Below are 12,186 nucleotides of genomic sequence, written 5' to 3'. Positions count from 1 at the left end.
CCAGAGTAGAAAATTGTTAAAAATGTCCTCTTAAAAAAAGGTTCTGGTTGTTCTCTGAATGCATGCCAAGGGTTTAGTCTTGCTCACAAGCATCTCTGTGGACCACTAACTTTGTGGAATTGCATAATTTTCTGTGTAACATTAAGTTTGATGATGGACATTGAACAATCAATTTCAGTGGTTTGTACCAAGTTGTGCCTGCATGGCAAGCAACCTTCTTGACTGTGGTCCAACCAGATCTCAGCATACCGAGAAAAGGAGGGGGAAGTATGAAGAAAATCTTGAGTGCTTCATTTCAAATTTATGTCTTGGACCATTGTACATTTAAGTACAGCAAAAGTATTGGGACACTTTATGTATTAGTTTAAATTTGTGCAAATGTAGTCAGCTGATGTGCTGATTGAAGCTGGATTTTTTTTTTTTTTTTCAGGAAAGGGCATCACTCCCACTATACTTAAATTGTAGTCTTAATAAGTCACTTTTACCCACACATACAAACACATTCACACAATATCAGATGGTTTGCCCTTTCTAAAAAAGTAAAAAAGTGATTGTTTAATAATGAATTCTTGAGAAAATAGAGTACATGTGCCCAGGAATATATATGAGAAACGTATATGAAGTCAAACAACTATTACAAATTTGACAGAAAGCATAATTTAAATGCAAATTAAATGAGTATAAACTGGATCCTTTTGGAGATATAAATAAAGTGAACTGTGAACACTAATTAATTCAGTGTTAACTTGTATCACATTTTGTGAGTTAGTTCTTGCAAAGAGGGATATTGTGGAACAATACACACAAAGTGCCTCTGTAAGTGCGGTATTAATCAGGAATTATGAAAACGAGAAACCAGTGTATTACGTTATGTAAACCAAAATACCACACTGCCCAAAAAAAAAGATCACATTTTTCTCTATCAAATAATAAAAAATTTAACATAACACTAATTTTATACTAATTCAAGTTTTTTTTTTTACATGACTAATATAAGGCCCCATCTTTTCAATAGGTGCCATTAGCTGTATTCGCCAGCAGAGCTGTCTTATTTTCATCTGCTCTCTATCAGCATCTGTTGAATCAGCAATCAAGTCTCCTCTGTGTTGTTTAAAGAGGAGTATTTTCCTTTCTCACTGTAAATCTCACTTTGGATAGGAGCCCTCAAGTACTCAATGTAATTAAAGACGATCAGGAAACTCCTCGGTCTTTGAGGCCTTTGCTTGCTAAGCGAAGCTGTACGTTACATAGATGGATACTTTCTCTTGGCCTCATCAAATGCTTTGCACTACAGAAAACAGAAATAGGTATGACACACTGCTTGTACACTTGTTGGTCTCCACCCCTGATCCTCATTGCCCACTGCTCTGCATGTTTTAGGAGTTCACCTGCTGCACAGGAGAATTAAATGAATGGGTAAATAAGCTTCTGAAGACATGCTAAGAATGTATGCATTTGAGATTTCAATTTGACATAAAAAGGACATTAAAAATAAAGTTCATTATTACATGACTATTACAGAAGCCATGCAATAGTTTGAATAATTGTGCTGTAGTGGTCGCAGGACTATTGACCCTGAGCACCAGGGTTGGGGACCACTGCCCTAGGCTATGACATGAGATAAAAAACACAAAAAAGAGGCCCAATTATTTGAGCTGCTCCTTTATCTTTCCAACACACAAGGCGAGCAGGACACTTAAAGAGGAAATAAAATCTCCACAGCTCACTGTCAGTGAACCAAAGCAAAGAGAGACATCTTGTGGTTACCATGTCTACATAACAACCTTCAGATGCCTCAAAATCTCTTTTAGGACTTTAATTAGCTATCCGTTATCTAACACTCTTATTTGAAGGCTTGTCAGGGGGGCTGGTGGCTTTCTCCAGTGGTCAACGGGCGAGAGGAAGGTTACAACCTCTACAGGTAGACTTGAATTAAATTCAAATGTCTGTATTCCAGCTATTCAGAAACACTTAATTTAGCTGGATATGTGTGCTTCTGCCAAATGAGAACAAGATTAAGCTTCTCAGAAACCAACAATGCAGTTTTGACATGATAAATTATGCCAACAACCAAATAAGGTGGAGGGTCTGCAATACTGTGGTACAATTCCTCCTCCAAAGACTCCTGCAAACTTGTTAGAGTCAATGGCATCATTAATCTTTTGTGCCAGAAAACAAAAAATAGGTTGTCATAGAATAATTTTGGATAATGCAAAATTGGTTCACCTAAAGCAAAACTATGTGTTTTCAACAAAATTTCTAGACCCAAATTCTTTTGAAAAAATGTAGACTGAGGTGAGAAGAAGGAAGCATAAAAGGAAATCCAGGACTAGATGGTCTAGTCTAGAGAGGTTATGCAAAATTGAATCGTCAAAAATAATGTTGTAAAAAGTATGATCAACACAGGTACCCGCCAGAATTTGAACCCAGGACCTTCTTGCTCCAAGGTAACAGTGCAGAATTTATTCAACAGTGCAGCCTAAGCATGTTGAATAAATCCAAAATCTCACATGTAGGCTGATGTCTCTGAGATAACGAAGCTTTCTAATATTTGTTATTCATTCCTAAAATTGAATGTCTTTCATAGAGGAAGTATGTATATCGTGGTATGTGTTCAAGTTTTTATGGTTTGGGATAGAAATTGTTCATAGTACATGGTTATAACTGTAAGTGAAGAGGATGTGTGTGCAGAGTAGTCAGTGTAAAATCGATGGATGCAATTTTAGAAGGGTTCGTGCTGTTTTAAAAATTTAACATCTACTTTCAAGGAACCAGCCCTCATTTTGCTTCTCTTTAGTACTGCTGTAATGTGTGGCATGGGCACCAGATATCATACTGTTTCTTATGAGTTAGTAGCCTATAACATAAAATCATAAGAAACAGTAGATCTATCTGTCTCAGCCACTGAAGGGAGTGTGAAGAAAACAACAACTGTTCTCTAGAAGATAAATCTGCTTCCCTTTCAAGGAGTGGTGATCTGCAGAAACACACTGGTGTGCAATTGTATTTTGGTTTTTCATTTTATTTCTCATACTTGAGTAAATTAGTTTTTTCTGAATATCTGTGCAGGATTTTAAGGAATTTCTAAACATCTCACCAGCAGAGTTGGACTGAAAATAGTATTTTTTTTTTATTTTTTATTTTTTTTGCAGGGAACTGAATTTGGGTTTTTCAAAATCTAGATGCAACAAAACATGAAGGTGTTTTTGCACTTGCTACTAAAATTAGACTACCAATGTGAAGTGAAGTTAATTATAAAAATGTTCTGCAAGGACACATGCTTTAGACTATATTAACACATTCTAATTAACACATACAAAACAAATAACTCATTATTGTTGCTTTCATCAGTAGAGAAAATCCTTACACAGTGCAACCAATATATTCCTGCACATTAACACAAAGACTCGCTGTAATTTTTGCTTGTAAGTAGCTATTTCTGTGACCACTACATTGACCAGAGAGAATCAAGCAACAACAGAATACTTTAATTAGTCTAACATGAATCAAATGGACTCCACATCCATTTATCTTTAAAGGAAAAACATTAAAAATTAAATCTTGCCGTTTTCCCTTTTTGGCTGCTTCTGAGAGAGTGAAGGATGTGTAATTTGTGAAGCTGTGATATTTTTCAGGAGACTGCACAGATTGCTGGTGAGGGGGTACTTCACCTGCTGTTTTTCAGCTGTCACCCTTTTTGAATCCACTTTCATATCTGTAGCATTGTGGAACACCTTCACTTTTTAGTATTTATGCCATGCCATAAAAACAACCGCAACAAAAAATTTCAACAGAATCGCCTGTGAAACAGGAAGGAACGTTAACTGGAAACCTGACTTTAACAATTGCTACCACAGTATGCTTGGTTGATTTATCTTTTGAGGTACAACACCATTAAGACATATAATAATGTAAATAATTTCAGTGTCACATTGTCCCTTCGCTGCAACAAATGCAGAATGGCCTGTTTCTGTCTCTTATATGTAATTTGAGCCATTTACTTTCGATTTCTTTCAAAAGAAATGTATAAATCCATACGTGGAAAATAGAGGGGTAATAAGCATCCAGGCTGTAAAATGTGAACATATGGGGTTGAATTTAGCATTAGGTTTACATTGGTTTGCACAAAAAAGAAAAACTCAAGCTCAATCAAATTAAATGGAGAATATCTGTCAACATCAATTTTCAAAATCAAAATTTTGTGCTTGCAAAATGACAAATATCAGAAAGTGAGCTAATGTACATTGCTTCACAAGGTACCACAGATAATGTAACTGAGTTATCCATGAGAGCATCCTTCCTTCTCTATCTCTCTCTAAACAGCTAAAGCAACAAGAACAGCTTCCTCTGCTTTTGTCCACATTGTAATTTACAATTTGTAATCTGTAAGCAGCAACTCATAGCACTTTTTGTTCTTACTCCAGATTTCCACTTTTACAGACCAAATGGCAATTTGGAGGTGAGAAAAATTTCCATATGGACAGGTCTGTTCCAAAGGCAGCAGAGTCACAGCGGAGTGCATTGCAAAGCTGTTATTGGGCTTTAACATATTAATAAACAAAGGCCACCTTAAAGATGGAACTCACTAATTTATCTGCCAACAGTACTAATTACATTAAGGCATTGATTCAACCTGCTGGCAGATAAGTAGGTCAAATTACATTCTGAAAATTTGCTACATTGTAGTTTGTAAAACAAATTGGTGTTATGGATCAGATTTAATTAATTAATAGAAGTTTCTCTTTTATAATTCTCACTTGCAAAAGTTAAATAAGGCTATGATAGCTCTACATTTAATTTATAAATACATTACTCAAGAGAAAATCCCTGTGTTGTGTGTCTTAACTAAATCACTCAAGCTTATAAAATAGCTTTTTACAATAGAAAAGCAAAAAACAAAATAAACAAGACATGTTCAAGACAAACGAGACTGCGCAAACATTTCAAAAAACAAATTTGTGTCCTTAGAAAAATGGACATAATTAAAAAAAAATTCTCAGCATAAATCTTCAGAAATAATTCAGATTTTTCAAATTTCATCTCCCGTGAGTTTTTATATATTTTTTTCTACCTCTGCTTCAGCTACTTCGGGAGATTATTGAGACTGAATAAACTGTCGCCTCCTGCACAATCACAATGATTGCACTAACACAAATCTATACACGTGCAAAGAATCTCAATAATTTACTCCTTTTCACTGTGACGAGGGCATTAGTGTAAGTACGCCCAAAGATGGTTAGCCTTGTGTTCAAATAAGCATGCCACCAGTTAATTATGCATGAGCACTCATCCGTCGTTTGGCGAACTGCTTCCTTCACGTTAAATAACAAAAACATTTTCCTTTGCCCTTCAAAAAGGAGGCAACTGCTCCTGCCACCCCACCCCGCCTCCTCCATGGCTTATCCTTCCACAAGGTTATGGCAATACATTTTAAGGGGCAGCATCAGCAGAGCTAGCATAGTTTGCAGCCTGGCCTGTTTCTGTGTGATAGCCCATCGATGGTGCAGTTTGTGTGCCAGAGCTTCTAATAAAGGATTATTGTGGAGCTGCTCCACATGTTTCACTGAGGCCCTTTAAGTCTTTTCATTACATAAATTGTTTCATCATATTTCTGTGACTAATCTATAATAGCCAAAATGGTAAAAAGGCCACATATTAAAGTGGGGATCCAATGCAGGGAGAATTTTATATGATGATTTGTTGCATACAGTCGTCTGAAGAGCCGTAATGATGATTCTACAGGGTGAATGTTTGTTCTTTAAAAAGCTGAACTGCATTATTATTGTTCTCATCACAACAAATTAAACACAAACATCATCAATGAATTAAAAAGACTCAGAATCAAACACTTTATGTTTCAGGTACTCTTTGCATCTTGCTGCAAACTGCCAGTCAGCTGGCTAAAAGAAAGCTCCTACCCTTTCTCTTCACTTTCAAGACATATTTGACTGCCTGGATCTATTATTGTCACAGTAAAACAGACACTAAGGGTGTGGAAGTGTGAAATATCATAACTATCACTCTTATACAGGTAACACTGGTTTACAAATACAGTCGGCAAGCTATAAATTGCAGGCCACCATATTCTTCAGTTGTTTCAACATTTAAATTGTTTTTATTGAGATGGAAGAGAAAGCTATTGTTTTCTCCGACTCCACAACTGTCCCCACCCCAAGCACACACACCTGCTCCTGTTCATTGAAAAAAAAACACTACAATAATCCATCACTCAAAGAAAAGACAAGTGGGGAAATGATTCTTGTCGCAAAAATCACAAATTGTGACATGATGGAAGAGTGCCACTCTTAACCTTTAAAAACTTAAAGCTCCTTTATGACTACAGTTGAAAAGCTAGGAAACTTAGATGAATATCTTTCAACTTATTTACATTAAAAATTGTATTTGACGGGATTGATTTACAGGACTGAATTTATACATATTGTTTTAAATTTGAATCAGCCTGTATAATTTGTTTGTGATGGACTAATTTGATTTGACAGTATAGTTCAGGATATGATTTGGATAATCAAATTAGGCAGATGTCAATATTTTGTTGAAGTTTTATGATTAGTTAGATTTCAAACTAACCATACATATTGTTCAAGGCAATATTATTGTATCAGTAATCAGTGTTAAGCTGTTTTAGGATGTGATCAAAGCTAAAACTTAATCAGTCATACAGACATTTCTCTGTTAGTTCCTTGAAAGTATTGCAATTTTACTGTAAATTATTCCAAAGTAATTCAGGCCCTGCGTAATCATAAGATGAATACAAAAATAAGAGATATCTACACATTAGCTTTAAACTAAAAATGCAGACCGATTCTGTGATGTAATTAACACAAACTTTTTCTGTGAATTCAATCTTCCTGATTAACCTCATAACTCAACTCATTTCACATTCATTGAAAAGGCTTTCAAGATCTAATCACGTATAAGACTAAGAGCTGATTTTGCAAACCTGTTTAGAGGCAAGGAGCAGACATGTGAAGCTCTTTGATTTACTGGTCTGACATGGAGTTTCGAATTGTTATCCAGATTCTTGCTCACCCACAGCACAGGACTGGCCACAGAAACCAGAGTGCATTACTAAATAACCTACATACTCAACTGGACCACAAACAAACAAAGACATGGAAACGTGGTGGTTTCTGCTTCCCACGTGCAATTGCGTGTGAGTCAGCAGAAAATCCAGACCGTATGGCTCAACAGTGTCTGGAGTAAGGGAAGTATGATCTGCAGTTTGAGCAAAAAACAAGCAGCTTCAATTGCATTTATAGTGATTTATAATAATAAACCATGTGAGAATATACCCAAAACTAATCTTTTTCAGATTCATGTAGAAAATAACATTAGTTTTTGCTATATAAAACGTGACATTAACTATCATGTGCGCGTTTGCATTCAGCACAGAAACAGGCATCCACCTATTCTGGTGTAAAAGTAAGAACAGTGACAATATATGTAAGGCTCCTCCCCTACAGTAAGGCCTGTGACTTTGACAGTAAGGACAACACTGTCCTTACTGTCTGTGTGTGAGTCAGTGCTCGTTGACCCAAAACTGGCTCCAGCATCAATGGAGGAACTCAGCAGGAGTGTATACTAGGATGAGGGGTTTATCTCTTTTATCCAACTATGTTTTGCTTGGAAAACAGTATTAAAATATAATGTGTGGAGTATTTCGAGGCAAATACATGACAGGATACCTTTTAGAAGTAAGGCTAATCCATAAAGGGAGAAAGCTAGAAAGGGGGCATCCTAAGAAGGTGTGTGCCTTAAAGTCACCTTGGGAGGCCAAATTAAAGAGACAAGTAAATGGCTCCGAAGTGAACCTGACATGTGGCTTCTGCATGGACGCATATGTAAGGGAAGATACAGGCCAAGTAGGACAAATGACAACGTCCTGCTGTAAATCGTCATCTAGCGAATCCTGAACGCCCTTTCTGTTAATGAGCTTGCAGGGTTGGAGGAACATGAAGTGTGGTGAGTGTGCAGCTCTGCAGCACCACCAGTCCCTTCACTATCCGAGCTTTTGCTTCCATGTTCCTGTCATGCTTCGAGAATTGCAAACAATTTTTTGCGCCAAAAAAAGAAAAAAAAAAGAAAAAAAAGTGTGCTTTCACTGGGACAGTGATGCCTTCACGCACTATCCGACGGGCCTTGTGGCCGTACCTCCCCCTCTGTTGCCCAGCTTATCTAGGTCATCAATGACAACATCTGCCGCCTGGAAGAAGTCAATTCATCATCAAGTAGTTACAAATGCCGCCTTCAGTAGAGAAGGAGGGGCCTTACCTTCTGCTGTCGTCTTGCCATATCAGTCGGCTGCTTTGCATTGAAGGGGTATGCAATGCATCGCATGACAAAAACATAGAGCTGCAGCTTCTTTTTGCGCTCTTCCTCCTCTCTGTGCAGCTTCTCCAGGTCCTCTTTCTCCTCGCTGACGGCGGACGGGCTCGGGCTGGTCGGACGGGCGCTGCTGCGGCTGCTACTGGGTGCCAGTCCACCAGAGCTCTCGCTGGTCCTGCTGGGAGAAATGCGGGACCCGGTCTGAGGTGCCATCGCCTCTTTGCTTTCTTCTTCCACTATCCCATCAGACTCCTCTTCGCTGGACGACGGATCTAACATCTTGCTCTAGAAGGGATGCGTCCCTGCTACAACCTTGCAGACTGATCTCCCAGGTGGCAGCTGTGTCGCTTCCTTGTGATCCCTTGCCGAGATTTAAGGTGAAATGTTTCCGAAGTGGAGACAGGGATGAGGCCCTGATCGTACTTAGCTGAGAGATGTCAGCAGTACGAGTGGTGCTGGAGGAGGTTCAGTCTGCTCCACTCTCAGCTTTCTCCGCCTGCGCCGAGCACTCGATGCTTACGCGTTTGCCCTGTTTTATTGGTCGGTCGGTGCTGCGGATGTGAGGTGGGGGGAGTATAGAGGGGGGAGGGGGCGGTGTACAAGGAAGCAGAGGGGAGGGGAGGGGCAGGAGGGGAGTTTAATGTAGCTACAGATGAGGGAACTGGAGCTGCCTTTTCTCTGGTGAAAGCGGGAGATGGCCTCTCCCTCCAGAGACCGAGGTTGCCGAGGAGCTGTCCGTGGTGCTGATCGGTGAAGAGGCGCAGAGAGGCTGCATGAAGAATGCACCGCTGGTCATGTGCTGGAGATCATGTCATTCTGCGGTGGTACACCTAAGATGGCTGCCACAGGGTTTCTCATACACTGTCACTGATTGAATTCACTGGCTTGAATGGGGGAAACGTTCTTGAAAGCAAGGACAGAACACAGCAGGGGGGAGCAAAGAGAGTAACATGTCAAAAATGATCCCTAAATGTTGCTCTCATGCAGTGTGTTGTTGAGGGGTGGGGTGTGCGTGTGTGTGTGTGTGTGTGAGTCAGCGCTCGTTGACAAAAATGTCAACTGTTGGTGCTACATTTTGCTGAAAACTGATTATCCTTAATCTGAAAGCCAGCCTTTGAGGGACATCTACATTTCCTGTTGTTTTTAGGATATTTAATTGTTAATCAAAATAATATTCCTAATACTGTTTGTACCTCTGGATTTTTTTTAAAATATATATATTTTTCAAATACAATCAGAACCAGAGAACACATTGCAGTACATAATGATAAAAAAGGTGAATAAAAATGAATACTTTTTGACATTTTTACACAAAACTGAAACATTTGGAGTTTATGGACTAGAACTACATTTCAGAATTACATTTTTCTGCACTTACGGATCCAAGTTTTTGCATGTGTCTCTGCCAGCTTTGTAACTCTTAAAATTAAAAATTTTGTCATTTATTTTCTTGATATATATCTTTGAACATTAGCAGACTGAATGGGAAATGTAGGTGAACATTATGTTCACCCTCTATACTTGAACTGAGCTATTTCAATACACAAATGCTTCTTTAATTTATTATCCTTCTGCACGACTATTATTTTTGGTGGACTACTATATCTTTGCAGGTTGCTGTTTGGCCATTCTCTTTACATTTTCAGATGAATTATTGAACAGTGCTCTGTGAGATGTTCAAAACTCAGGATGTTGCTTTATTACATAGCATAATGTAATATATATAAACACGCTACACATTTTTTTAAATTTATCGTTCTGAAAAGAAAAAAATTCAAGTTGCGCATATTTTTTCTTGGATTTTACCAGCAGAACAGCGATCAATTTTCAGATGCAGGTGTCCTTTCAAAATAAAGGGAGCCCAAAGTAACTTTGTTTATTTGGACACAGAAAAAGCCAAAAAGCAGATAAAGTCGTAAGAAAAAAATTCAAAAACTTCAAAAAAGTCACAAACAGAATAACTACTGATTAAGATCACCGTCTCACTTTAAAGGTGACAACAGGCATTTATTTCTTAATGATTAAGAAATGTTACCAGTCCTACAGAAATGATAGGATGTTGGAGTAAATAGTTTCTAAAAATAAAACCCAGGTACAAATGTTAAAGAGTATGACACTGTTGCTTCAAAAGGAAAAACAGTGAGAACAGTGTGTTATGAGAGTCTTGCCCAATGTCTTTTTTTAAGAATCAGTAGTAAATGTGAAGTCTCATTGGTTTTCTGGAAGTAGAAAGCTCTTATCATTTTCAAGTACAATCTTGATGCTGGATATTTTATGTTCTGTTTTGTTTGAGTGCTTTGCAAATTTATTAAAAATAGAAAACCAATAAAATCACATTTATTGGTGACTATGTTAGTGCCTCAGCATTCTCTGTGGAGAGCGGAGACATTTCCAGAAGGACAACTGCCTCTGCAGCAATCCACCAATCAGTCCTGTGTGGTAGAGTGGCCAGATGAAAGCCACTCCTTAATTAAATGCACATATCAGCCCATCTGGAGTTTGCCAAAAGGCACCTGAAGGATTCTCAGACCATGAGAAACACAGTTCTTTGGTATGATGAGACGAATTTTGAACCCTTTGTTCGAATGCCAGCCATCATAATTGGAGGAAACTTTGCACGTCTCATCATTAGGCCAATGTCATGCATAGCAGTGGCAGCATCATGCAGAGTGGATGAAGAGGCCTGTGTGTTTTACCTCTGAGATTAAATTGATTCTGACTTGGCTGTCACTCCAGATGTTCTTTTTCAGACAGCCTGTTATTTTTTTGGGGGGGGGGATTGTTTTGTTTTATTTTTATGGAGGAATATGGGGAATTTCTTTCATAAAAGTATTTTTTTCAGCTCCTCAAAAGTGTTTCATATCCTGCACCAAGATCAAACAAACTGAAAATAACAAAATAAAGGAAGGTACACAAAGGTAAAAAAAAATAGTAAGAAAAGCTTTGAACTTTGTCTTGTATCTCTGTAGATGTTTTCTTTGGGACAATTTAATAGAACAATATCTGTCACTGTTTGATGAGGTGGTTTATTGATGGCATGTTTTAGTTTGTTGTCAGTTTTACGCCATTTAGCTCCATTGGAGAGGACAAGCACTAATCCCTGCATCAGAGCTCTTTAAACCTTTTAAACATTAATAATTGACTGATCTTCTCTGCTCCTGCTTCTCTGCTCAAAGTAGATTGTGAACACATTATCTGTTGGTGCTCTTCATGGTAAACATTGCAGACCAACACCCTGCAATGTGTACCCTGATACACATTGCAATGGTAAGTTTGCAGACTTACGAACTCATGTAAATCTGCATGAGTTTGCTTTGCTTGGGAAAATACAGAACTTGTAATGTGTAAGAATCAGTTTCATAGTTATATGAATCCCAGAGGTTAGGACAAAATTATTAGATGCATTGTTTTCTGTTTTAAGTACATTCATGGCTGCATGGTAGGGCCGTTGTATAGGTTGATTCTCTCATGGTACTCCTGCTTCCCATAGCTGAGTTGAACTGGTCACTCTAAATTGTTCTCCAGTATGTTCAGTTATCTTTTATCTTATCTAACCCATTGACAGAAGGAAAACAGCACCACCTCCCCTGTGATGACACAAAGATCATGTGGCAGTAGAAAATGGATTGATAGATCATTTGTTTTGCTGTATTCTCATGCTAATTGTCCGTAGTGTGGTGGTGCTGAGGAGTGAGTACTTGTTGGAAGGCGTTGAATGTTCAAAACATTTCACTTTGCAGAGAATGAGACTGACACTGAATGATCTCTATTTGCTGTTAGACCGCTGGCACATAGTGAACCATGCTTCATTCACCTAATGGAAAAACACACAGATAAAGG

The 12,186-nt window shown here is 38.2% G+C and overlaps 1 protein-coding gene across 8 annotated transcripts in view; it reads right to left on the bottom strand.

Annotated features, from left to right (window-relative positions):
- Window positions 1-8,878, bottom strand: part of cadpsb (Ca2+-dependent activator protein for secretion b) — an 86,863-nt gene extending 77,985 nt beyond the window's left edge. For all 8 annotated transcript variants that reach the window (XM_055027692.1, XM_055027685.1, XM_055027687.1 and 5 more), the window contains exon 1: window positions 8,293-8,878. In XM_055027692.1, coding sequence (XP_054883667.1) covers window positions 8,293-8,625 — 333 coding nt within the window. In that variant the 5' untranslated portion in view covers window positions 8,626-8,878. The remainder of the gene's footprint in view (window positions 1-8,292) is intronic.
- Window positions 8,879-12,186: the final 3,308 nt, after the last annotated feature.

Source organism: Poeciliopsis prolifica, unplaced genomic scaffold (genome assembly GCF_027474105.1).
Source record: "Poeciliopsis prolifica strain line A6 unplaced genomic scaffold, Auburn_PproV2 SCAFFOLD003, whole genome shotgun sequence".
Classification (NCBI taxonomy): Eukaryota; Metazoa; Chordata; class Actinopteri; order Cyprinodontiformes; family Poeciliidae; genus Poeciliopsis; species Poeciliopsis prolifica.
Note: the sequence above shows the minus strand (reverse complement) of the source record. Positions and strands in the feature narration are given on the sequence as shown.